Below are 26772 nucleotides of genomic sequence, written 5' to 3' on the forward strand. Positions count from 1 at the left end.
TGTGCTCAGAGGCTGCCTATTCCCCCAAGTTTATGAATGGCACTAGGGCTTAGGCACCTGGACCCCTGGAGTGGGGCAGTAGCACCCCTGTTCAGAGGCAGAAACATGGGCACTTTTACTGCAAAAAGTTTAAGCTCCAAGTGAATCTAGGCACTTACAGGGTTAGGTGGCAGCTGAGTGGAGGTTTTGTACATGAATACCAAGGGTGAAGATGCGCACTTGGTGTCCAAGAGTGACAACTGTTGTGCCAACTTGCTTCCTGGTAGGTGGAATGGATTTTCTGTGTGTTAGGCTGTTTTTGGTGTAGGATAGGAGAAGAGAGGACTATTTAAAAAAAGTATTATGGGTGAGTAATTTTCCTTCTTCTGTCTAGGTATGTGTCACAGTTGGTATGTACTGGTATCTTTTCTCTCTGCTTTTACTTTTAGGTTGCTGGCCTTTCAGTGGAGGGACCATGTCTTGCTCCTATTTTGTATAGTGCCTAGCACAGTGAGGCATCAATCCTAGCCGGGTGTTATCACAATATAAATTAGGATTAAAAACAGTAATTTTGTAACAAAATTTATTTTTGCTCTGTAGATACAAATCCCAAACATCAACAAACAAAATTCCAGTGGAAAAATACTAGCCGTTAACAATGAAAACTTATTATTTAATAAATAGAACTTTGGCATTCAAAATTCTAGCTGTAAACCCTACTATAAAAAAATTACAAAAAGAGGCAACAACAGAGCTAAAGGTGAGCCACCCAGTGGCTCCTTTACTTTTTACACTGAATGCATTTTGATTAAGTCATGACAACTCTATTTACACATGAGGTATTCTGGGCGGTTCAAAAACAGAACCCAATTTACATAACTACCAGCCTTTGGGGACTGAGCCAGTACATATGTCAGCTGTGCTTTTAAAAGGTAGCCTCAGCCCCCCCTCCCCACCGATTACCAATGATATATTGTCGTTAATATATACAAAATTATCATTCTGATTGAATTTCCCTCTCACTCTTCCTGTACAGAGAAACTGGACTGCTAAAAAATCATCTAACTTACAAGATGTAGGCCTAGTACCTATAGCATTTAGTACATATTTCTAGATATTACGTAAGAGACTCCTTACTATCAAAGCCTAAAAACAAAAGATCCGTAGTTCAAGCAAACAAGGTGCAATAATTATTGACATTCTTCTAGCTCAAGTAAAATTCATTGGGACTATATACATTTACTGTAGGCAACAAAAGGCACAAAGGTATGCAGCAGTGGATTTAATACTGCTGATCAGCTAGTCATATAAAATCCATTTATATAACTGTCAGTAGCCACTGTTTTGTTTTCATATTTTAAAAATGTTGGTTGATTGATTCAAACAATCTAAATATTTCCCCATGCAGCAGAAAAACCTGTTGTATTCCAATTCTATTAAAACAACCAAATTCTAATTCCAGTTATGCCCATGCAACCCCACTTATGTCATTGAGGGTACATGGACATAAGTGAGGGCAAAATTCAGGTGTCAGGTACCTGAAGAGAGATTTCCATCCTTCCTTGCACCCTCTTATCTTTAAAGTAGAAAGCAGGATTATTTTCCCCTCTAACTAAAAGTGGTAAGAAATCTTCAGAAATGAGCAGAGCAAAATGACTTTGGCTCTTACAGCTACGCTACTGGCAGTTTTAAAATGTCGCCTGAGTTGGTGGTTATAGCAACCTCAAATTACAGAACCACATCACTACAAACCTACACATCTGAGGCTAAGAATCTAAGTTAAGTTTATACAATTGAGCTGAACTACTTATAAACAGTAAATACATAGCATCTTCTATAGCTTACCCAAAGACAACTCCTTTCTATGCCATTTTCAAAATACATTCTTGAATACAGTAGTTATTTACTGTAAGTATCACTTAAAGGATTGGAGAAATTAAACAAACTGTACAAAAATTACTGTACTTGTTTCTCTGAAAGTCCACTAATAGACAAAATGGTACAGTATCCACTCAGACTTTTTTTTAGCCCTTGAGATTGTCTCTAAGTTATGGCAAAAAGTTGTCATGACTAAATCAGTTTCAGTAATGCCACTGTTAACATTTGTTAATCAACCATATCATATTAAATATGTCAAATGAGACCACACACGCTCTACTTTTTAACCAGTTAAACAATCATGCATATCTTACTTAGACAAAGCTTATTCTGTTTGGAGACATCTGTAAATTGATGCATATATAGCAATAGCTCCTACAACAGCAGGTCCAATTCTAAGAAATCAAAGAAAAGGAAAAATACTTATTCTTGTGGGCGCTTAATTCTAACCTTATCAGTAATTTGTATCTTTGGCTCATCACATCTGCCATTTCTCTCCCTGCTTTAATTTGACTGAGGCAGATAAACTCAGTGTGTTACTTTAAAAATCAAGTGCTCTTGTATTTTAATGTAAATACAATTGGCGCTCTAATATACCAAAGAGAAAAGATGCAGAATTACAGTATCATTCACAATAGTGCAACTAAAAAAAAATCAAGACTTTCATACTGGGAGAACTTTCTATAATACTTTTGAATCATAGCAACTTCTTTCCAAGGATCTCTAAGTGCTTTATAAACATTAATCAAAACTCCCCAGTGCAGTATCCCCATTTTTGAGATGGGGAAACTGAGGTACAGAGATTAAGTGACCTGCTGAGCATCACATAGGGAGGACCTGGCTCAGATAAAAACAGAATCTGCTGTTCCCGTCTCTAACACTACGCTATCCCTCCAATATGTGCCCACGCGATTTAAAACAGGAATACATTTCCCTTTCATAGGCTGATTTTTTTAAAATGTAAAGATTAGGCTGTTCAGTTGTAAGGATGGAAGACTTAGTGCTCCCAAAGTTGCTGCTTCAGTCTGAGTAAATCTGCACTTGAAAAATACTGAGAACCATTAATATAAACACTAAAATAGATTTTCACAGACCTACGCCAGGTGTAGGGACAGTTTAGCAAGCAAGACCTGTTGAATAAATAAACCCATGTAATAGTTAGTCATTTAAAAATCTTCTGGTCAGTCTTTTCTAAGTTCATAACAATGACATTTAAACACTTTGTAACACAAAACAGAAAGCTGAAAATGTCAACATTAAAATCAGCAATGTCAATCCACGTTATTCTTAAGCTATTTTTCTGTTTTAAGCTAACAGTGAAAATTAAATATAGATATTGTCAGAAAAACTGAAAATAGCCATTCCTTTACTACAGTTTGCTGTCTTCCAGCCCATTTTGTCATTGCCCATAAGCTTACTAACAAAAGATATCTAATGCTGTCAGCACTGTACTGTCAGCTGTAATAACTGCACAAGCAAGCTGCAGCTATTTGCTCTCAAAACTTTTGCAATTTTAAATGTGTTTGTAGTCTTTTACGATTATTTCTCATTGTCTGTTTAACATTAATAATGCAGCTTGACAGCCATTTTGGTCAGGTCAGCATTTGAAGGCAGAATTTATTTGCTGTGTTTGTCTCCAGTGAAATAGCGGTATCCTTGTTTTACAGTTACCCAGCTAAATTCTGATCACAGAATCTTTTTGCGGGAGTGCTAATATTCTATCTATCCTGCAGGGGCAGTCTTGCACTGGATAATGATGTGTTCCTTTATTTTTTAAAAAGTAATCCTTTCCTACAGGACTGGAAAAATCTACAAGTCCTGCACACCACACAAAATGAGAGAGTCTGTGGATAGCATTCTGAGCTTTCAGCACTGAGAGGCAGAAAATATTGTGTATGGGGCCCAGATGCTGCACGGTGCCAACCAGCCTCCTTGACCCACTGGATTTAGGGTGTTCATTACCTTCAGGAGGCCTGCAAGATTGGGCCTTTGATATAGAGGCTGAACACATTTAAAACAGAGGTTGTAGATAGAAAATAACTACAGTACACACACCATGAGATGTCTCCAGTGTCATTTTTTTTGGACAGAAAGCCAGTCTTAAGACTTACAGCTGCTGGCTTTCGTGGGTTTGTGTCACACAGTCTTCATATTACTGAAACAAAGTTTTTAAGCAACATGTTAAAAGATGGTGATATGAAGAAGGTTAACATCTAAATCTGATGGGACCACATTCACATACAGAGTTTGTCTGCCTAGACTGTTGCTGGATAAAATAAAAACTCTAATAATTAACAGGATCAGCTGCTAAAACTACCCCTTCTTTCCCTTACCTAATTCACGAGGCAATTATAAAAAGAGCAACCACCTTTTGTTATAGTCTAAGACCACCCCAATTTGCCGTTTCCAACATGATGTGTTTTGCAGAAGCATCTGGCTCCACTGTCCATTTTTTTCTCTACACCTTTGGGTGCTTGAACCTGTCACTCCAGCCTTTCAATTCTGACAGTGCAATTTCAACCGCTGATGAAGGAAAGTAAGTACAGTAGTAACAACAGTGCCTTTTTCTGAGACTTTGCTTTGACTCCAGAAAACAATATAACCATACAAATTGTTTAACTGAGCCACGAGGGAGGAAATAAAATCCTACATCTCTAATGGGAACATTCTTCACAGCTTGGTCCTACATTCAGTAGCTTGGAGAACACAGATTTTATTGAGATCTGTACCACTTCGAATTATGATTTCCCTACCATCCCCCAAATTAATTATGCACAACCCTCAGATCCAGCAGAGACACCCATGTGCAGCTCCTATACAGTATGCAGTCTTCCCACAGGGCTCCTTCATAGAAATGCAAAGATCTGTAACACAGCAGCATTTAATAATGTAGTCATTGCTGTGAGACCAAAATGTTATCATTGGGTAATGCAGTTGTCTCCCATGTCCTGAGCATAACGGTCTGATATTAGAGTCCTCAATTCATCAATATCCTTCCGTAACTGACACACCTCTGAGAGTTTCTTGGTGAGAGTTTCTGTGCTGTGGTAATTCTCATTCTCTTCAGCTGAACAGCTCGTTGCTGTGAAAAACAAGACACAGCTAGAGCTTACCTTGCAACCACATGAAAGCTTACGCATTCATTTACTTCGAAGAGAGCACGTTTGGTTTTTAGTGATACCAGGACAAAAATTGCTTCAATATAATGAAAAGCCATCCACATGCAGTACTTAGTGCACTTAAAACCATACACTATTCAATTTTTGAATCTACTGTAGCTCTTTCAAAGTGGCTATGGAAAACCCTAAAGGCCAGATTGACTCCACATTTTCCGGGGGGGCTCCTGCCAATAGAAAGCGTGCTGGGTGGGATGGAGGAGCAGTGGCAGCATGACTTTCTCCCCAGGAGTCTGGGGCACAGCCCAAAAGCAGGTGGACACGGGTCTGGGCAACCTGGTGGAGGGCAGTGCATGCAGGATGTATCCTTCCTGTAGCCTGGAATAGCAAGAGTAGGTATCTCAAACAGAGATGCAATTAATGCTCCCCTGGGACCTCACAGAGTAAAACCACCGTTCAGCCAACCCCTTCAAATGCTGCGTAGGTAACAGAAATGAGAACTACACATGTGTCGATTCCTGCCCCAACACTCACTAGTCCATAACCATGGCTGGTCTGCAATAGCTCTCTATTAATGAGAATTAGTGAGGTCCTAGAGTATTTTCTTTAATTTATAGCATCTCATGTTGTGATCCTACTGGAGCTCACAAAATCAAGTCAGATTAATAATCAGTTGGGAGATCTCAGTGCAACACCTATTTGCTTCAGGAAGTGGGTTCTATTAGTAGTAAACCTGTGTTACTGAAAGCATCCCTTTTGGAGTCTTGACTACTTATACTTATTCAAGATCACATGGCACTGTAAACTTATGTGCATTAATGCCAGTATACTGGCTCATCCGGAAGTATGCTAACATATATAATTTTCTCCACTTCTTCTCCTAACCTGTTGGCTACGTTGTGTGCTATCAAACAGCTGCTGCATTTCACCTTAGAGAAGATGGCACTACTCTATAAAGTGGTTCCTGATTATGATTGGGTCATATCATATACATTTGAAAAGAGTTTTGGGATCTTTGTGGTAAGAAGCACGTGGGGAATTACTACATTTTATCAGGCTGAGTTCTGCCCCTCCTGTATATCTTATAACCTGAAGGACATTAACAGGAAATACTTAATAGCCTGGAATAATAACGGCATGACCAAGAACACTTGAAAAATATAGAAAGAGTGATGTTTAGTTTTCTACATGGTGACCAGAAAGTACAGGTCTCAGCCAGCCCAAACTAGATTCCATTGCTATAGACTGTGGTTTCTCAATGTCAAAGTACAATATAAATATTGTATGATAATATCACTTACATCTGATTCCCAGCAGTAAGGAGAGGTTAGGCTCCTTGCCCTGAGCTCTCTGGGTAAGAATGCTGCATAGTGCTTTCAAGTCAAACAAACAATGAGACATTTCTTTGAACAACTGGTCAGCCACTGGCATCTTTTGAGACACTGGCTGTCTGGACTGTTCCATCTGGCGTATCTGCTCCCTCAAAAAGGCATTCTCTTCCATTAGTCTTTGGTTCTTTGTGAAAATAAAGAAAGAAAGAAAAGGGCTGTGTCATTTTTGTCATCTAATACTAGCCCACACCAGTTGTAGACATCTCAAAACATTCACCATACAAAAAAGCAGCATATTTTCTGTTTCAAACAGTGAACAATATGAATTAAACTGAATGGACTTAGATAAATGATGGCATTTATTAAATGGCAGATTTAGGGCCTAATCTGATTTTAAAAATTAAAAATAAACCATCCATATCAAAGCTTCCAGGCTAGAACACTCACTCAAAGTGTGAATGGCAATAAATCCCCACTGATTTGTCTGTTTCATTCATTTATCGTGTCTTGTCATTAACTGAAACAGTAAGCTCTTCAGGGCCGGTACTGTCTCTTGACTACATACCTGCAGAGCACCTACCACAGTGGGGCCCTGACTGGGATCTAAAGCCCTACTGCAGTAGAAATATTTTTATCAGGGGTTTCTAATTACTTACTTCAAGCAGAGTTTTATTTAACTGCTGTATATGCCTTTCTTTTTCTTCCATCTCATTTGTCATCTTCTGCATTGTCAGTTTCCCTTGCAAAAGCTTTTCTTCCATAGACTAGATAGAATAAAAACAGGAATAAGTGCCTTAATTCTTGTATCTTGTCAGTTGGGGTATATTGTGGTCCATTGGGATAAATTTTGTTGAGGAACAAGTAAATCCAAACATAACAAGTACAGTAAATCATCTATTTATTTCACCACCTTCCCATCAGCGTTAAAATGACTCGGCATTTAGCAATAGGAACAGCTTCCTCTAGCAGTCAGTTGGGGAGCAAATCTCTGTAGGATACGGACTATTTCTAGTCAGAGAAAATTTTAAGTTATCATGGTAGATTTCTACAGTAATATCAAACCTCAGAGAAAAACCCTTAAAATAAGTTAAGTGTCTTCTTAATAAACACAAATACCTTTGGATTTTAAGTAGGGGAAAATACATGGAGTCTAAAATTACTATTCACTATAATTAATTCCAAGCAGCTATTTCCTTTTTATACGAGGAATGTCTTAACGCCCACTAAGTGTCAATTTTGTGCTAATTTCATTGTCACGAACAAGATGAAGTTCTTTTCACCTTTCTTTTTCCATTTTTAAGACTATGGAGACAACCCCTCCTTAGAGTACTGTCAGGATTTGATGGTAAATTCAGATCGAAGGCCTTTTTTGGCCTTTGATGACCACTCTTGATATGGTGCAGTTACTGTAATTTTTTACAAAATTATTTTTAAAACACCTGAACTGTGCAGTGGGGAGGGGGTTGTGTGTGTGAAAGAATCCTGATTAAACAAGTGGCTGCAAAGTAAAATAATTTAATAGCTTTTGGGTCACTTCAGCTGTCCAAATGATCATCCTAGCAGTTACAAACCAGCAATAACTTTCTATGAATCTATTGCTAATAAATACTCAGCTTCTCAGATTTGATTCCTACATTGACCAAAAAGATCAATACAAATTGGAGGATTGGGCCAAAAGAAATCTGACGAGGTTCAACAAGGATAAGTGCAGGGTCCTGCACTTAGGACGGAAGAATCCAATGCACCGCTACAGATTAGGGACCGAATGGCTAGGCAGCAGTTCTGCGGAAAAGGACCTAGGGTGACAGTGGACAAGAAGCTGGATATGAGTCAACAGCGTGCCCTTGTTGCCAAGAAGGCCAATGGCATTTTGGGATGTATAAGTAGGGGCATAGCCAGCAGATCGAGGGACGTGATCGTTCCCCTCTATTGACATTGGTGAGGCCTCATGTGGAGTACTGTGTCCAGTTTTGGGCCCCACACTACAAGAAGGATGTGGATAAATTGGAGAGAGTCCAGCGAAGGGCAACAAAAATGATTAGGGGTCTGGAACACATGACTTATGAGGAGAGGCTGAGGGAACTGGGATTGTTTAGTCTGCAGAAGAGAAGAATGAGGGGGGATTTGATAGCTGCTTTCAACTACCTGAGAGGTGGTTCCAGAGAGGATGGTTCTAGACTATTCTCAGTGGTAGAAGAGGACAGGACAAGGAGTAATGGTCTCAAGTTGCAGTGGGGGAGGTTTAGGTTGGATATTAGGAAAAACTTTTTCACTAGGAGGGTGGTGAAACACTGGAATGCGTTGCCTAGGGAGGTGGTAGAATCTCCTTCCTTAGAAGTTTTTAAGGTCAGGCTTGACAAAGCCCTGGCTGGGATGATTTAATTGGGGATTGGTCCTGCTTTGAGCAGGGGGTTGGACTAGATGACCTCCTGAGGTCCCTTCCAACCCTGATATTCTATGATTCTGTGATCAACTCCTCCAGTGGTGCTGAGTCAACGGCTCTTGAGTGTGCTTTAGTGGTCTCACCTCACTGTCTTTTTGACAGCTGAATGCTTAAATAACAACAATAAATCCATTTTATAAAGCTTCTTAAAGTTGTGGAAAACAGATACAGGACAAATTTCACCCCTAATTGGGTCAAAGTTCTTGCAATATCAGCTCATCTGAGACAATGACCTTGATCTCATGAGAAATTCACACCATTGCTTTATTTCCTTTGCCTAGCTTTTATTATATATATATATATATATATATATATATATAAAATCAGACTATAAACATTTGTCAAACTCCATTCATCTAAAACACTTATCTGTACTTATTGTATGTCACTGTGACGTAACATTCCATGTTCTCCTTCTCGAAAATAGGGATAATCCTGCTCTGCACAAATATGTGGAATTTGTTAATGTTTGTATAGTTCTGAAAACGTACATCACTAAATAATATTAATATTTCAGATTAAGTGCACGTGTCATCTTTTGCTGGTGTAGTGGGTTTCTAGTTCCTGCTTACAAAGGTTACTTCTGGGTTCCAAGAGACACCTCCACATACATAGTTCCACTGGGACATATATTGCAATTCAGTATGACCTTAGTTATCTTTGTCAGGATCATGCAGACTTATTTCACCACTTGATGATTTCCCTTATCTATGTTTATATGCTTTGCAGGATTATTTGGCTCAAATCCAGAAAGAGAAGCAGTCAAACTGCCTCACTCAGAATATTAATAAAGCTGAGCTACTGCTTATATAAACTCCTAAGGCTCTAAACCACAGACTCTTGCAAAGCTTCAAAAAAGGGGGATTTTTTTCATGTTGGTAATGTTATTGCTCTCAAAGCCAGTGATATGCTCTCGCAGTGCACCCAAAGGTTCCTTTATAGCCTTTGATCAGCACATTAATATGTAAAACCTGTTGCCAGTTCCAATTATTTGATGTCAATCCACTCCTAGCTTGCTCAAAATACAGTAGGAGCATACGTGGCAATGCTGCATACTTCTTCACTGGTGGAACTATTTTGATTTAACCTTTCCAGGCCAGTGGAACTCAAGGTCGTGTTGCAAGAATTAAAATGGGTTCTCCATAGATTACTGCTTACTACATAATGCTAGCCCATGTACGGAATGGCATTGGCTCAGAAGAATATTTTCTTATGTGGACTCCTGGAAAAGTCCTGTAAAATGTAATAGAGAATCACTTCTCTCAGAGAATTCTAAGAAGATGGTTAAAAAAAAGTAAGATTAATCGTTCTTTATTAAGTTCTATAGTTCAATTTCAATAGGAACCTTATGGTTTCATCCCAATTCTCTAATAGTTTTTCTTGAGGATATGAAGAACTCAAGGAGAAGAAGAGCAATAACTGAAGCAACCATGGCAAATTGTGCTGAATTGTTCCAAACTGTACAGTGCTTTTGGGGCACAGAAAAATGCCCATGAAGTTTTAGGATAAACTAATTCCTTTTTGACTGAATATGAAATTACTCTGAGAGTTGCATTCAAAGGCTAATGCACTAACCCACTGCCCATTTGACTCCCAATAGCATAGAGCTTTTCCAAATGCATTAACCTGAAAGTAATGAAGAATGGTGCTGCTGCTTCCCTATTCTGACACACCAGAACCAAATACAGAGGATTTGTCTTCCCTATTACATTTTGACTTCTAAAAGGTGAATAATAAGAGAATTTACTCAGTGGTGTGCTAAATCACCATGTAGAGCAGAGGTGCGCAAACTGTCCTGCCCGGCCTTTGAGCTCCCGGTCAGGGAGGCTAGCCCCCGGCCCCTCCCCTGCCGTCCTCCCTCCCCCACAGCCTCAGCTCGCTATGCGCCAGCGCTCTGGCCCTCCGCTCCTGCCAGGGAGCATGGTGGCGTGAATGTGAGCTCCTGCTGCTCTGGGCAGCATAGTAAGGGGGTGGGGAGCGGGGGAGTTTAAGGGGTAGGGAGTTCCGGGGGGCAGTCAGGGGGCCGTTGGATGGGGCGGGGCTGTCAGGGGACAAGGAGCAGGGGAGTTGGAGGTTCTGAGGGGGGCAGGAAGTGGGAGGGGGTGGGGGCCAGGCTGTTTGGGGAGGCACAGCCTTCCCTACCCGGCCCTCCATAGAGTTTCGCAACCCCGATGTGGCCCTCGGGCCAAAAAGTTTGCCCACCCCGATGTAGACCCCCCAGATATTGTTGATTTATATCAACTAAAAGAAGTTTTTACATTCAACAAGAAAAGGAGTACTTGTGGCACCTTAGAGACTAACCAATTTATTTGAGCATGAGCTTTCGTGAGCTACAGTTCACATCCAATGAAGTGAGCTGTAGCTCACGAAAGCTCATGCTCAAATAAATTGGTTAGTCTCTAAGGTGCCACAAGTCCTCCTTTTCTTTTTGCAAAGACAGACTAACACGGCTGTTACTCTGAAACCTATCATTTAACAGTCACACTAAATGTACATTTACATTCTTTGTTTTATGTTCATCCCATCTATGCACATTACAAGTTTGTTTGTTTTTTTTTAAAAAGACATGTTCAAAGGTACTATTAAGTTTTCCCATTTGATTTTCAAAATTCTCTCTGTCATTGTGTCTTATGTATAACTGTAGTCACACTCCATCAATGAATAGTCTGGAAATAATTTCACATACAATTCTATATTACACTGAATCACATGTTTCAGAGTAGCAGCCGTGTTAGTCTGTATCCGCAAAAAGAAAAGGGGTCCTTGTGGCACCTCAAATAAATTTGTTAGTCTCTAAGGTGCCACAAGGACTCCTGTTCTTTTTACTGCATCATATGTATGTCATCAGCTCATGAGTCACTGGCATTTGCCAGGGATCACTAAAATTGGAAACTTGTATTAATTATTAATCCTACCTTGGGTAGGAGCTTCATGTCTAAGTGCCCACTCACATACAAACCCACTGGCTTACCATCCCGGACACACAGTACTATAGGTTTTCCCTTCCCCTCTCGCTGTGTGATTTACTTTATACATTTTCTATATGAAGCTAAAATTCAGTTGTGTTAATCCCATCAGTCATGATACACAAATAGCTCCAACAATAGGAACGCCAGATATGCGTTAGATAACAAGTGCCCTGTACAATCTGGCTTTTCTATCCTTCTTAATTTTTATTTTTTCCTAAAGAAAATGTTAGTTCTGTGACAATCTAATTTAATCATTTGAACCGGAATTTTAAAAAAGCAACTGCCATCTACATTTTCTATTTTTGAAGATGTTCGGCACGCAAAACAACATCTCAAAAGTAACCAAGACATTAATCTCTCACAATAAAAAAAAAACAAAACGGGAAGATCAAAACCATTACAAATAAACAGGAAATTAAAATGGTCACAAATTGTTGTTTGGAGCAGGATTTGTTTTCATTTCAGCTGATACTTCTAGGAGGCAAATATCAAAAATAATATTTGAGGGGCTACTTTTTAAAGAAAATACTGAACTGAAAATACACGTATAAAGCATAATTTTAAATTGTGGATGAACTCACTGAGTAAATAAGTAAAATTCAAAAAGGTATGATTAGTCTGGGTTTTGCTTAACCACATTCTGTGCTTCCTGGTTCTGGAAAGAAATTCTCCTTCTTCTAGTGATGTTAACAATTCACCTGCAATTTCCTTTAAACTCCCAGCGGGAGCAGGAGACAGGAGAACAAGTGCTACATAATGACTGATGAGGTCAGAGGTCAAGTAAATATGGACTGATGGAACCCTGGTGGCCAGGAACAATCACTGAAACCTTCTTCTCCACCCCCACAAAAATATCAAGATGGCAGGGGAGGGGAGAAGGAAAAAGAAAAAAACAGTCCTGCCAAGATATGTGGGTTACTCAGCTGTGAAGTCAACAAGCCTGAAATTGCTGATCCCCCTTTGGAGCGGCCTAGGACTCCCTATTCTGGAACAGGCTGGGGAGGAACGGGGCTGGTGAAACAGCCATATTTCTTCTCTCCCTTCCTCTCTCAACAGAAGCACAAAATGACAATGGAGGAGCACACGAGGCATCAGGCAGGTCTACAGAGGGGAATCTGGGTGCTCTGGGGGGGGCTGACTCCATAGAGAAATAGGCTAGAGAGCTTCTCAGCTTCTAAAGTTCAATTTTTGTGCTTTTGGGGGTGGTCTGCTGGGCCTTGATCCAAAACCCACTGAAATCAATTGAAAGCCTCCCATTTGCAGCAGGCCATTAGTGCTTACCACCTGGTCCCTAAGGCTCACTGTGGATCTTTCTGGGGGGTGTTTATGGATCTCCCTGGATGCAAGTGCTGGTGCTCTGTATCTAGGAGTCTTCTAATGGGAAGAGACAGTATTATTTGGGTTGCCACCAAATGGGGCACTGAAGAGCTGCTTACAGGAAACTGGAAGCAGATGCGATTCAGGGGCAAGCACCTCTCTTACAAACAGGAAGACAAGAAAGAGATCCTAATTTAAAAATAGAGAAGTTTTAAAGGAGAGAGCAAGAGCCCTGGTCACACAGAGTCCTCTTTGCACCGCTCTGGGAGTAAAAAGGCAACTTAAAGCTGCCCTAAATAGACAGCTGAGGATTCCCCAGGCATGCCAAATCCTTTGTTGGCATAGAGCTGGCGTAGCTAGTTCTCCACCATCCCTTTCCAGGACCCCCAAACCAGGAGTATGTATGGAGCATGCTGCAATCTGGCTGTCCCCGCTGTTGTTGGCCCTGAGGGTGTGCTGACGGGTACCCCATTGCACCTGAGATCCTGGTCCTCATACCTAGATTGGTTTTAAACTCATTATGACCCTCAATTATTTTCTAAGGGTGAAAGTTTTCTACATTGCACACCCAGTACTTATGCAGCAGGTAACTGAAACTGACAGCATCTTCAGCGACATTATGGAGATAAGAAGCCATTCTCTCCTTTCATATAAAACCAAGTTTTGCCTGCGTAACTCCACTGCCTTCAGTGGAGTCAGACCTGACTTATGATGGTGTGAGAACAGAACCAGCCTGTCAACTACAGCTGACAGAACGCTGGGCACAAGTGTCAGGTATGCAAGCTTTCCTTTTTCCACCTCTTAACTGTACGAGCATCCTGTGCTGAAGATACTGTTTAAAAATAGGTTGTCAATAGCAGCAAGCTCTGACAATGGACATAGAATGGTTACTGGGGCTAACTCAGGTTAGGGCAATGCTGGCCTTGGTACCAATAAATGAAGCAGAGCTTGTAGCCACTGGTCCTAATCCAGCTCAACACACAATTTGACTCAGCGTAAGACCCTCAACATATATTAATGAGGTCCACTGATATATCTAGCACCAGGAAAGTAGATGGAATGAGGAGGTTAAAACTATAGGGGAACTGGAGAGATCCAGGAATACATCGTGATGGCATAAGTGTGTTAAGCTACTAAACAGTCAGTCCAACTGATGGGTAAAATTAATCATTCAAGACTGCAGCCTTTGAACAACTGCTAGTGTTCAATATTTAGGTGTTTAACGTGCATTTCTTTTTCTTATCTGACTACAATTTGTGCCTGTCCCATGACGCATTGTTAAAGAGTGTGCAGTCATATCAATAGCACCAAAAGTGACATAATCCACTCTGAGGATATCTGACATGACATCCTTTAGACCATCAGCATAAGGCAGCTTGGAGGGAGGCAGTTTTCCACCTTATGCTGGGAATCCAATTTGTTTCTATCTGCAAAGTGCTAAAAAGCTTATTTTTACTGATTACTAAATATTAGGACTTTCAGTTGCCCAATTTCATTTTGCTCACACTTGAAATTTAAATTCAGTTATGAAGTTAGCGAAACCACATACTACTTCACAGATTTGCATTTACTGTTTAATGTTTTTTCCACCAAATTATATGGCCAATGCAAAGAAACTTTGTAAAACATCAATAATGAATAAATTAGGACGCTACGAGGGAATGCAGATAACTGTAGTTAAGGTTGAATTAAGGTTAAGGAGATGTTTCTACTCCAAGCTCCTATCTGGACAGATACTGTATATCTGTGTTTTAATAGCACATTATCATAAACTGCAGCTGACTAAACCAATGGCAAAATATATACATTTCCTTACCTGAATTTCTAAAATCATCCCAGCTATCTGATTTTGTTGATTGTCTATAACCTATAAAAAAAGGGAAATATGACTAAGTGCCACATTCAAAAAGATGATAGACCCTGTGAGTTTTAAGTAGAATAATCTCTATAATTTCTGATCTAGCAACCCTCTTTTCTTTTATAAATGTCTAAACCCGGAACTCAAATGACCTATCCTTGAAGAAGTAAATAATAATAATAAAAAAAAGAGAGAAATACTGCTTAACACTCACAGCAATCTTCATCATGAAATTACTAATTACACAATCACAATTAACTTATGGCCAGTTTCTTGGTAAAAACAAAGTCTCTCTGTATTTTATTTGACCAAAAATGGTTTACATTTTCTTGTGCAACCGAGATTCATGCAAAACAAATGCACTGACCCATAAAACACGTGTTGAAGAAAAACCGGAATCAGCAATACACGTGAAAAATTGAATGAGAGAAAAAGACTACAAAGGAACACAATTGGACATTCTGTGGACGCTGCTGACAGTTCATCTAATCAGTTTCATGGACTGACCTTGTGGGCTTTCTCGTTCTTTTCTTTGAGGCATTCATTCTCACTCTGAAGCTGTTTTGTGTCCAACATGGGGAGGCGGATACCATCTTCCAGGCATTTTTCTACTTTCTGTTGCAAACTGCAATTCAGAGATAAGAATGGAAAAGCAACTAGTCAATGTATTGGGAAAACAAGGAAACAAAACTGCAAAATGTTCTAGTGGAGGGTTTAAAAAGCACCATAAGCAACATCACCCAGTCTCTCACCAAACCCACCAAGACTTTACAAGTAGATTCCAGCTTCATGTATAAGTAAACCGACAGGTGTAAATCCTGGATTTCTTGAAGTCACCATGTCATTAACAAGAACAGATCAATCTAAATACACAGGAAAGTTTTATTACTAATCCAATATATACTGCACCTTTGTAATACTTTGTTGCCTGGTTAAAAAAATAAATCCTGGACCAGATTCTGTGTTGCATCTCTTGAGGCATGGCACCAGAGGTGCACCCAGAGAGAGGGGAACAAATGTGACTTTAAAACACCTTTGTGCTGCCCATTTTATGGGCTGCTGTGGGGGCTGAAACAGCTCCAGCATTAGTCAGAGCAGTCCTGGGGGTTGTTCTTACAGCAGCTTTACTCAATTTGCCTATGGGGTCCCTATGAGCTCCACTGCAGTCCAGAATTGCCCACAGTGCCAAGCACTATGGTCTGTCATTCCTGCCCCCTATGATGGGCAGCATAAAGCCACAAATCTCAGCCATTACACTGTTTACGCACCACAGGAATGTTCTCAGCCCCCTGCAGTTCATTTAAAGCCCCTATATGCTGCCAGAGCTTTCCCCCTCAGTAGCTCTCAAAAATAAGTGTATTTTATTACAGTGACAATCCTGTTTTCCAATATAGAAGCCAGAGATCATTTCAAATATTTGTAGGCTTTCAGGAAAGACAAAAACCACCACGGTAGATTACATGGGCACAAATAAAAGCGTGCATCAGCTGTAAGATGGAAACAATGTGCCCAGTGATCTGCCTGACTAGATGTCCCAACTGGCTAGCCTTTCATCAGTAACACACTTTTAGACTGCTACTGGCATGTACATTTAGGCAAGTGAGGGGCCCTGAATTAAAGTGACATCCACCCCAAATTATGAGAAATTATGCTTTCCATAACCTCTCTCTTTTGGCCGTCTTCATCACATAACTCCAATTAATATTTTTCCTTTTAAAATTATGCCTTTAAGTAGTATAAAGAATGTAACATACACCATAACAACATTGTCTCATTCAATCATCCATCTGGAATTTTTCTATGGAAATCTGCCCAATTTGTTCTTTTATGATTATGTAAGGCCAGCAATAGGGCACAAGCTGCAGTTAAATGTCCCTGTAAATATCCTCCCGCTTCAGAACAAATACCTCCCCATTAGGACATGGACGCAGGATTTTTAAATCTTTGACCCTTCCATGCTTAGCTTACCCCTCAATAAATTTCTTCTGAGCTTTCCTACAGCCCAGTACAGGCTTATTTATTAGTTTGGAATTCTGGGAGTCTCTGAACAATGCTCTTTTGCGGCACACGCTTATTCTACCCAACCCCCACCAGGCACTATTCCATGCTGCCAGCTCAGAAAGACACTGGTGAGAGTCAGCCCTTCCTCTGTTATCGTATCATTTGTAACATGATACAAAGGAAATCTCATCATATTTCCAGTACAGTGTCAATGACTTTTGTGTCACACTGTCACCCTCTGTGTGGTAATACGTTCCAGTGTGACACAAAAGTCATTGACACCATACTGGAGTAAAGCTGCAAAGAATTCGGCAGCTTGAAACAACAAGCACGCTGAAACAGTCCCAGAGTATCAAGTAGGTATTCATACCTCTGCACTGTAGTAACCAGGTCTTTTTCTTTCTTTTTCTGACACATGAGTTGCAGCTCTTTCTCCCTACACTGTGTTCTAGTTTCTCCAAGCTTCTTCTCCAAATCGGTCACTGTTTCTTGGAGTTGTTTGTTCTTCTCTTCTAGAATATGCAGCTAAGACAATACATCCAAATAGTCAGATACAATGCTCAATTTTGTATTAGAAGTACTTACTACAGGCCCCAGCTTTACACTTACCTTCTGAATACACTTTTAGCCTCATTTTGACTGTTTCCAACTACAGTGCACTTAACTCTATTACAATTATCCTTGTTACAGTGTTAAAACACCTTTTAACACTTTAAATATTTGTCTTCTAATCAGGTGGGGAAAAAATGTGATCCCCATTGCAATTCAGTCAAGAGGAATTGCAAAACAATCAATAATGGTGTGACACATGGCCAGAAAGGGTAAAGCATCTCGCAAGATAAATGACCTGAATTCAACCTTTAGAAACATATTGGTAGATAATGTTTGTGGTTTTGTGTGTGTTTACATATATATTGTTGGAGGTTAACAATGTAACCAAACTTTTCCTGTCTATGCTGTATTCTGTTAATTCAGAGATCAAAAGGAGATCTTAACATTTAAATGAAGTGTAAATATAGTGGCAGGTTTTAGAGTAGCAGCCATGTTAGTCTGTATTCGCAAAAAGAACAGGAGGACTTGTGGCACATTAGACGCTAACAAATTTATTTGAGCATAAGCTTTCTTGAGTCTCTAAGGTGCCACAAGTACTCCCTTTCTTTTTGTAAATATAGTGATATCACTGTATTGATTTCTCTTTGAAATGTATAGCAAATCATCTGCAAATGGTTGAAAATGGACAATTGCCTTGTGTTAATCCATATAGCTAATTACTGGTGATGCTTAGGAAATATGTCTATTTCAAAGTCTCAGTGGTTGCCTATTGTTCACTTAAGAACTCTGAGCTGTCAAGAGAAGGCCTGGAACTGTATAAAAAAAACCATTGGGTTATTATCCTTTTTATTTCAGATCTGCTTGATGCTTTACACAGAAGCTTGAGTCCTAAGACTGAGATCTCCAGTCCCACCTGGATCACCCTGAACATGAACATTGGACTATATCCTACGGACAAATTCTGAAAGAACTCTTTGCAACTACAAAGCTCACCATCTCTACTATAAAACTGAGCTCAGAACTGTACTCATGTCTGTATGTATCTTTTAACCAATACTCACTCTCTTTTCTTCTTAAATACATTTTAGTTTAGTTAAGAAGAATTGGCTGTAAGCATGTATATGGGTAAGATCTGAAATATTCATTACCTTGGAAGTTAATTTGTCCAATCATTAGGGACTGGTATAACTTTCTTCTATGATGAATAAAATGTTCAGTAATCCTCATCATATCTGACTTGGGCATCTGGGTGGAAGCCCAAGGCTGGGTTGCTTTAAGGGAACTATGTTTTGGCTTCTGGGTAACCAGTAAGGTATTACAGAAGCTGTTTTGTGCTGGCTTGGTAAATTTAGTATTGGAATATCCACCAGCTTTAGGGATTGTCTGCCCCATTCTTTACAGTTTGCCCTAATTGAATAACCTCAGTGTGGCTCCCCTGGGACCCCAGTCACAAATGCATGTCACAGAATATATTTATATCTGTAACTCTCCTGTTACAGATATATCTGTTTTAAATGTTATAAATATATCTGTTTTATATGTTATAAATATACAGTATTTATATCTGTTACTCTCCTGTTATGCATTATTAAAACCAGATACTTCTCCCTTACCTGCTTACTCTGCCTTTCTACATCATCCAGCGTTGGCAGGTCAGCCAGGTATTTTTCTAGGGTTTCAATTCGTCTCTGTTTGTCTTTATTTTGTTCAGACTCTTTCTGGCATTTCTTTTTCAGGCTATTTATGTATCTGTCTCTGGTTTTAAGCTAAAAGAGTAATAAGATTACATAATTTATTGTGGTAGAAAATAAACCAGTACAAGATAATGAAGAATCTATTTCCAAATTCTCAAAACTCAGCAGATCTTTAGAAACAACATTCTTAGCCAGAAGTAAAGGTTAGTTATTACAGAAAATTACACCAAAGGGTCATTTATTTTGCTTAAATCCAGTATCTCCTACCCAGACCAATTACCATCTTTAAATATTTGCGTTATATCAAACATATGTGAAGCTACAATTGTTTTACCTCAGTTTATATGACCCACTGCTTCGGAATTGAAAACATCCTTATTTTACACATTCTTTTTTATGTCAATTGCCCACAGTGTTAGGAAGTTTCTCACTCTTTTGGCTTGCTCTGTGTGCATGCCTGGTGGTCAGAGACATGAAAAATATTAGGAGTGGGAGGACTGGAACAAAATTACTGTGTGGACAGTCAACAGAGAGTCTACATTTTGCTGCAAGTCTGTGAGAGTCCTTGGAGAGAAAAAACAGAGGCAGAGAATTCTCTCTTGGGATAATGCAAAGCCTGGTATGAGGCTACTGCAGAAGAGCTGTCTATGTGCTACTTTGTTCCTACTGCTATCCAGGCAGACAAGATTAGTGTACTTTGTTTGTAAATAAACATATTACACTAAGATAGTGGTCTCCAACTTTTTGATGCCCAAGATCACTTTTTGAATCTAAGGGCAACCCAGGATCTGCCCCGCCCCTTCCCCAAAGACCCGCCCCGCTCACTCCATCTACCCCCACCCCATCACTTGCTCTCCCCAACCCTCACTCACTCACTTTCACCGGGCTGGGGTAGGGGGTTAGAAGGGGGTGCGGGCTCTGGGCTGAAGGGTTCGCAATGTGGGAGGGGGCTCTAGGCTGAGCCTGGGGAAGGGGGTTGGGGTGCAGGATGGGTGCAAGCTCTAGGAGGGAGTTTGGGTGCAGGAGGGGGCTCCGGGCCAGGGCAGAGTGTTGGGGTGCAGGATACAGGAGGGGGTTTGGAGTGTGAGCTCTGGGAGGGGGGCTCAGGGCTGGGGTGCAGCCTCCCGCCAGGCAGCACTTACCTCTGGCAGCTCCCGGTCGGCAGTGTAGCATGGCTGGGTGCTAAGGCAGACTCCCTGCCTACCCTGGCCCCACGCTGCTCCCGGAAGGGGCCAACGTGCCCCTGCTGTGGGGTAGGGGCACGTGGCTCTGCATGCTGCCCCTCTCTGTAAGCACCACTCCCGCAGCTCTCCCAACCAATGGGGGCTGCGGGGGAGGTGCTTGCAGGCAAGGGCAGCGCGCAGAGGGAGACCCCTGCCCCTGTGGCCATGCTGGCCGCTTCCAGGAGTGGCGTGGGGCCGGGGTAGGGAGTCTGCCTTAGCGGCAGCCATGCTATGCCACTGGAGATCGTGATAGACAGGGAAGTTCCTCTAGGATCGACCAGTTGATCGCGATTGACCGCTTGGTGACCACTGCACTAAGAAAATACCCTCATACTATGCCACCAATTTTTCATCCAAATGGAAACCTCTCTGCAAGACTCTGAATTTTTGCTACTCAGCCAAGGGGCAACAGCTCGTTTTTGTGGGTTTGAGTCACTAAGCATCACACAACATAGCCACTTTTACTCCTAGTTCTTGAGCTTTTTTATTCTGTATAAATTGAGATAGCTTTCTTTGATCTGTGGCACATTAGCCACTAGAGCATTCGGCCCTACTTAAAAACAACACAACCCAAAAACTTATAACACATACATGCTTCCGAGTTCTTGGGTAAATACTGTGTTTCGAAGCCATGTACACAACAAACTGCATAGCCTCAGATAGGGCAGTGGACTGGGGGTCAGGAGACTTGGTTCTATTCCTGCTTCTGCCACTGACCTGCTGTGTGGCACTGGGCAAGTCACTTCACATCCCTGTGCCTGTTTCCCCTCCTGTCCTTTGTCTGTCTTGTTTTTCAGGCAGGGACCGTTTGTATGTGCTTGCCAAGCACAATGGAGTCCTGATTCATGTGGTGCCTAAAGGTAGAGCAGTGATAATACCACCTAGCTCTTAAACAGTGCTTTTCATCATTAGATCTCAAAGTGCTTTACAAAGGAAGTTACTATCATTAGGCCCATTTTACAGAGGGGCAAATGAGGCAAAAAGGTGAAGTGACTTGTCCACGGTAACCCATCAGGCCAGTGGCAGAGCCAGGAACAGATCCCAGGTTTCCTGAGTCCAATGCTCTACCCACTACGACAGTAACAGTGGTTTACTCATGATACTCTTCTTGAGTTACAAAATGTTATTTCAACTCTCATTTTATAATATACACACAATATAAATAGGTAGCCAGATAACATCTTCTCAAAACAGATGTCCTAAATGTTTTGTTTTGGATATTATTTTGTGCAACAGCTACAGGAATTAAAAAACAGCTTCAAATACATATCTATCAGGACTAAACCCAATAGGAATCTGAGCCAAAAAATTGACCTTGACACAGTCCAACAACTACATCAGAGGACATCACAATGAAATAGCAGCTTTGTTAAGGCTGACTTTCTACAGGAATCTTAATTCACCCTCAGCCTGCAAAATAATTTCTTTGCTATGTTTGATAGCCAAGATCAGTACGCATACATGCATTCCTGGCACTTGCTTTATTAACAAGGACTTAAAAAAAAAAAAAAAAAGACTGCTCAAAACCTGTCTTCAAACTCAGGATCTGATTTAATGAAAACTCTACCCATATTGCTCAGATCAACAGATTAGCAATTTATAGGATTAGAAACATGTGTCGCTATGAATAAGTGTCAAATGTAACCCTTTAAAATATCTCATACAATTGGTGTTTCTGTGTCTAGTGCTGGAAACATCCATCTTGCTGAAAAACAAATGTTATGTGTGACACTGGCAATGTCAGAGTCTAATGATGGAGTCTATAAAAGTGCTTAGTAGCTGACATCGGAAAAGCTTTTTTAGGGACAATTTTCTAAACAAGTCAGGATCCTGGGGGCTACGGGAGGGCTATATACACATTCTGTGATGTTTTAAGATTACGGTAGTTTTGATATGAATCTCTTAATTATCAGGGCCTCAAAAACTCATACAGCATTCAGGCTGTTCTAAGGTATTTCTTACCAGATAAAACCCCAAAGTATTTGGAGATACATCCAAACCTATGACCTTCCAAAATGCCTTTGCTCCTCTAACATATCTTCCTTTAGGGGATGCTGGGCTTGTGCTTTCTTCAGTGAGGTTTTGCATAACTGTTTGGCCCACTAAAATCCTCCTGCATTTTCAGGGACAGATATAATGGCCTTCTCCACATCTTCCTTTCCCTCTTGCACCCACCACCTGAGGTCCTCTCCTGCAATCACGATCTGTAGCTTCTCTCCCTCTATTAGCTGGATTGTCAGCCACTGATATTCCCCTTCCTTCCATCTCCACATCCCCAGTGTCCTCTCCCCCCTTCCTTGAGAATTATTTTTCCTGTAAAGGTCGGCCCTCAAAAGTTAGTGTTAATATCAGTATTAAGGTGGCCCATGAAACCTTAATTTGGTCCTCTTGTATGCAGCAGGGGGAGAACAGGTTTCCCTTACTACTAGTTTGTTTCAATCCCCCACCCCTTGCCTTGGAATGGAGATCCCTTCCACAGCCTTTGGGGAGGAGGAATTCAACCAGAAATCACTTCAACACCTTTCTCAGTAACAATCAGCTTTATCATCCCTAGATGAGCAAAATAATTTCCATACCCCCAGCATCAATCCCTCAGTCACTGATCAGGGGCCTTCTCCCCTGTGGGTTCTGACTGATCCTAACATCAGCACCGTGACGGTGCACAGGGGTCATGCAGATAGGCTGCCTCCTAGACCTAGCCCCCAGTCTAGAGTTCAGACCACCTGTCAGCTGTGTCCCTACAGCAGCACATGCCCTTTCTGGCCCTGTATTCCCTCCTTTCTACAATTACAATCCCATCCTACTTTAATGCATTCATTTAATTACATGATCACATATTTTTTCCCACAGGATCTTTGCCTCATTCAGTCCACAGGCTGGATGGAGCTTAGAGAATAAGTCATGGTTGTGTAGTGAATTAGGCTGCAGAGATTCTGCCCAACTCCTAGAACAGCCCAGAATCGGGAGCCGTCCTTGTCTTTCACTGTAATTTCTACGCTGCACCTCTCCGAGAGGAGGCAGCAGCTTTTCACTCATTGATTTGGCATATTCACTCTGGAAGGCAGAATGGCTCAATATATGAGACTTGTATCTGCTGTATTAGACACAGCGGTTCTAGTCCCAAACTTTCCACGGTATTTTTAAAAAAATATATGTTCGTTTATTCATGTTAATAAGTGCTTCAAATCACATGAATTTTCAGACTGTTGGGCTGAGGCACATGGATACCATTTTCCTTGAAAGCGACATCCTGAGCAAACCTAATTGACAGGAGCTGAAAACAGTGTCAGCAACAGGTTTTAACTGGTTTCTGAATACCATTCAAACATTCAAGAGAGGTTCAGGTCCATTCTGCTGACACTTATCAGCAATGGTAATTTTTCTATTGTAGACATGATTTAATGGAGTTTTGAAATTAAATTGAGTTGTCAGTTTCTGTAGCGCAGGGGTTCTCAAACTGGGGGTTGGGACCCTTCAGGGGGTTGCGAGCTGTCAACCTCCACCCCAACCCCACTTTGCCTCCAGCATTTATAATGGTGTTAAATATATTAAAAAGTGTTTTTAATTTATAAAGGGAGTTGCACACAAAGGCTTGCTATGTGAAAGGGGTCACCAATAAAAAAGTTTGAAAACCACTGGTGTAGCGTATTTTAAGATGTATCCAGGATTGCTCAGAGGAGGCGATGTTCCTTCTAAGGGAACGTGCTCAACTGAAAGTAATAAAGAAACAAAAATTAAGATTTCAACACACTGTTACAAGCCTTTGTGCTTACAAACCTACTGCCTTCTTGACACCATGGAATTTTAACAGAAAATGTCCCTCTTTGGCTTCATTCGCCTTAGTAACCACAAAACCAATAATGAAGATGGGTGATTTTAGCACCAGGTCATATATGCTTGCAGGGAGCAAGCTTAATTAATATGGTGCTGAAAATGGCAGCTGGAACAGAGAAAGCCAACTACATTCGGGCTAACACCAGTGAAGCTGCCTATAGTTTTCTCATCCCTCCAGGAGAGGCTAATGCTATCTTAGTGAGTTGTTTTTACTGCTCCCTCAGCCAGCATTCTCTCGCCCCTGTTCTGAATGTTCCACTTTAGGGAGTGTCAAATATAAAGGGAAGGGTAACCACCTTTCTGTATACAGTGCTATAAAATCCCTCCTGGCCAGAGGCAAAATCCTTTCACCTGTAAAAGGTTAAGAAGCTAAGGTAATCTCGCTGGTACCTGACCCAAAATGACCAATGAGGGGACAAGATACTTTCAAATGTGGAGGGGGGAAAAAAGGCTTTTGTCTGACTGTGTGATACCTTTGCCGGGAACAGATCAAGGATGCAAGCCCTTCAACTTCTGCAAAGTTAGTAAGTAATCTAGCTAGAAAATGCGTTAGGTTTTATTTGTTTTGGCTTGTAAATTTGCTGTGCTGGAGGAAATGTGTTTTCCTGTTTTTGTGTCTTTTTGTAACTTAAGGTTTTCCCTAGAGGGATTCTCTATGTTTTGAATCTGATTGCCTGTAAGATTATCTTCCATTCTGATCTTACAGAGTTGTTCTCTTACCTTTTTTGTTCTTCTAATAAAGTTCTGTTTTTTAAGAATCTGACTGGGTTTTTTGGGTCTTAAAAATCCAAGGCTGGTTTGTGCTCATCTTGTTTATTCTTAAGCCTCCCCAGGAAAGGGGGTGTAAGGGCTTGGGGGGATATTTTGGGGAAAGAGGAACTCCAAGTGGTCCTTTGCTTGATTGTTTGTTAAATCACTTGGTGGTGGCAGCGTTTTACCTAATGCAAGGACAAAGACTTTGTGCCTTGGGGAAGTTTTAACCTAAGCTGGTAGAAATAAGCTTAGGGGGTCTTTCATGCAGGTTCCCACATCTGTACCCTAGAGTTCAGAGTAGGGGAAGGAACCTTGACAGGGAGGACTAGCAACACAGGCATTTTTAAAAAAAGGTTTCCAGAGTTACATCCATATTAACAAGTTCCAATCCATGTGGCAGCCATGTTAAAAAACTGCTACAGGCTATGGTATCTGTGGCAGTATATAGCATCTGTTTGGCTATTATTATTTGTTACCTGTATTACAGTCACACCTAGGGCTTCACTGCAGTAGGCACTGAACACACATACAAATAGCAAGACTGCCCCTGTCCAAGAGGGTTTTTTTAAAATGAAAAACTAAAAGCCCTTTTCACCCTGGACAGGGAAATCATGTTGCCACTCTATTGACAGGATTGAAGTTTGGTACACTTCTACTGGGCATGAGTCACACTGTGATACTCCAGTTTCACGCAGTGCAGCGAAATCAAGTAATTGCATAATACCATGTAACACTGGAACAAGTGGTAAATCAGGCCCGGCATGTTTAAATGCCATATTGTGGACTGGCTATAGACATCGCAGGATGAATTAGAGCCTACACATTAGTTGCTTTCTACTTAAAAAGTTCTGATACACCATGGCACAAAAGGTGAAATCTAAACATGAAAGCCACTTACTTTCTCTTCCATCTTCTTTTTCTCTTCACTGGATTTGTTTGAAATTTGCTTGAGAAACTCATTGAGTTGCATTTCCTTATTCTCAACTGATGCAAGCTTTTGCTCAAGCTCCTCACAGTGGGATACCGATCTTTCTGAAAATGGAGCTTGCAATGATGTGATCTCATATTGTGGATGCTTTAAAAACAAGAAAAAAAGTATAGTTAAAGTACAGCTGACATTAGCTCTTCGAGAAAACCCTCTCACTTGGTAGATTTAAAAATACAGTGCCTGGCTTACAAAGAAAATGCACACATGCTACAGCATGTTTACTGAGGAGAGGTGACACAGTACAAGCTACGGAAAATAACTGCACTGGTGTTCATTAGGCTACATCTACACTACAAGCCCAGTGATTCCCCTGCTCATCTACACATACTCATGCCAGCTCTCAGCAAGCTAGCACGGCTGTCAATAGCACAAACAGGGGAATCGCAACCTAAGCTCATAGGGAAGGCATAGTCTTCTACAACATCACGTTTTTTTGTACGCAGATAGAGTGGGGCTTACTTTTCAGTCAATATCGGATGTCGGAGCTATTTATAAGCATCAAAAAATAAGCTAACCAATTTATTTGAGCATAAGCTTTCGTGAGCTACAGCTCACTTCATCGGATGCAAGTGATGCATCCGATGAAGTGAGCTGTAGCTCACGAAAGCTCATGCTCAAATAAATTGGTTCGTCTCTAAGGTGCCACAAGTCCTCCTTTTCTTTTTGCGAATATAGACTAACATGGCTGCTACTCTGAAACCTGTCAAAAAATAAGTTAATACATCATGAATTTCTGGAAGTTATACTTTGTGGAGCAGGAGAATATCTGAATTTGGCAATCAGACCTTAAAATAAAAAATTATGATGATCTCCATAACATGTTTAAAGGGACAGGG

General features: G+C 40.8%; 1 protein-coding gene across 6 annotated transcripts in view; it reads right to left on the reverse strand.

Moving 5' to 3' along the window:
- Window positions 1–26772, reverse strand: part of CEP85L (centrosomal protein 85L) — a 270268-nt gene that overhangs the window by 18609 nt on the left and 224887 nt on the right. For 2 of the 6 annotated variants that reach the window (XM_073337154.2, XM_073337153.2), the window contains exons 6-13: window positions 25847–26023; window positions 19058–19210; window positions 17263–17417; window positions 15399–15516; window positions 14850–14900; window positions 6961–7068; window positions 6275–6488; window positions 155–4939 (exon numbers count right to left, since the gene is read on the reverse strand). In XM_073337154.2, the coding sequence (XP_073193255.1) occupies window positions 4776–4939; window positions 6275–6488; window positions 6961–7068; window positions 14850–14900; window positions 15399–15516; window positions 17263–17417; window positions 19058–19210; window positions 25847–26023 (1140 nt within the window). In that variant the 3' untranslated portion in view covers window positions 155–4775. Of the gene's footprint in view, window positions 1–154; window positions 4940–6274; window positions 6489–6960; window positions 7069–14849; window positions 14901–15398; window positions 15517–17262; window positions 17418–19057; window positions 19211–25846; window positions 26024–26772 lie in introns of those variants that run through there. The other 4 variants (XM_078852177.1, XM_073337155.2, XM_073337158.2 and 1 more) reach the window with 4 other exon arrangements.

This window comes from Lepidochelys kempii, chromosome 3 (assembly GCF_965140285.1).
Source record: "Lepidochelys kempii isolate rLepKem1 chromosome 3, rLepKem1.hap1, whole genome shotgun sequence".
In the NCBI taxonomy this organism is placed as follows: domain Eukaryota; kingdom Metazoa; phylum Chordata; order Testudines; family Cheloniidae; genus Lepidochelys; species Lepidochelys kempii.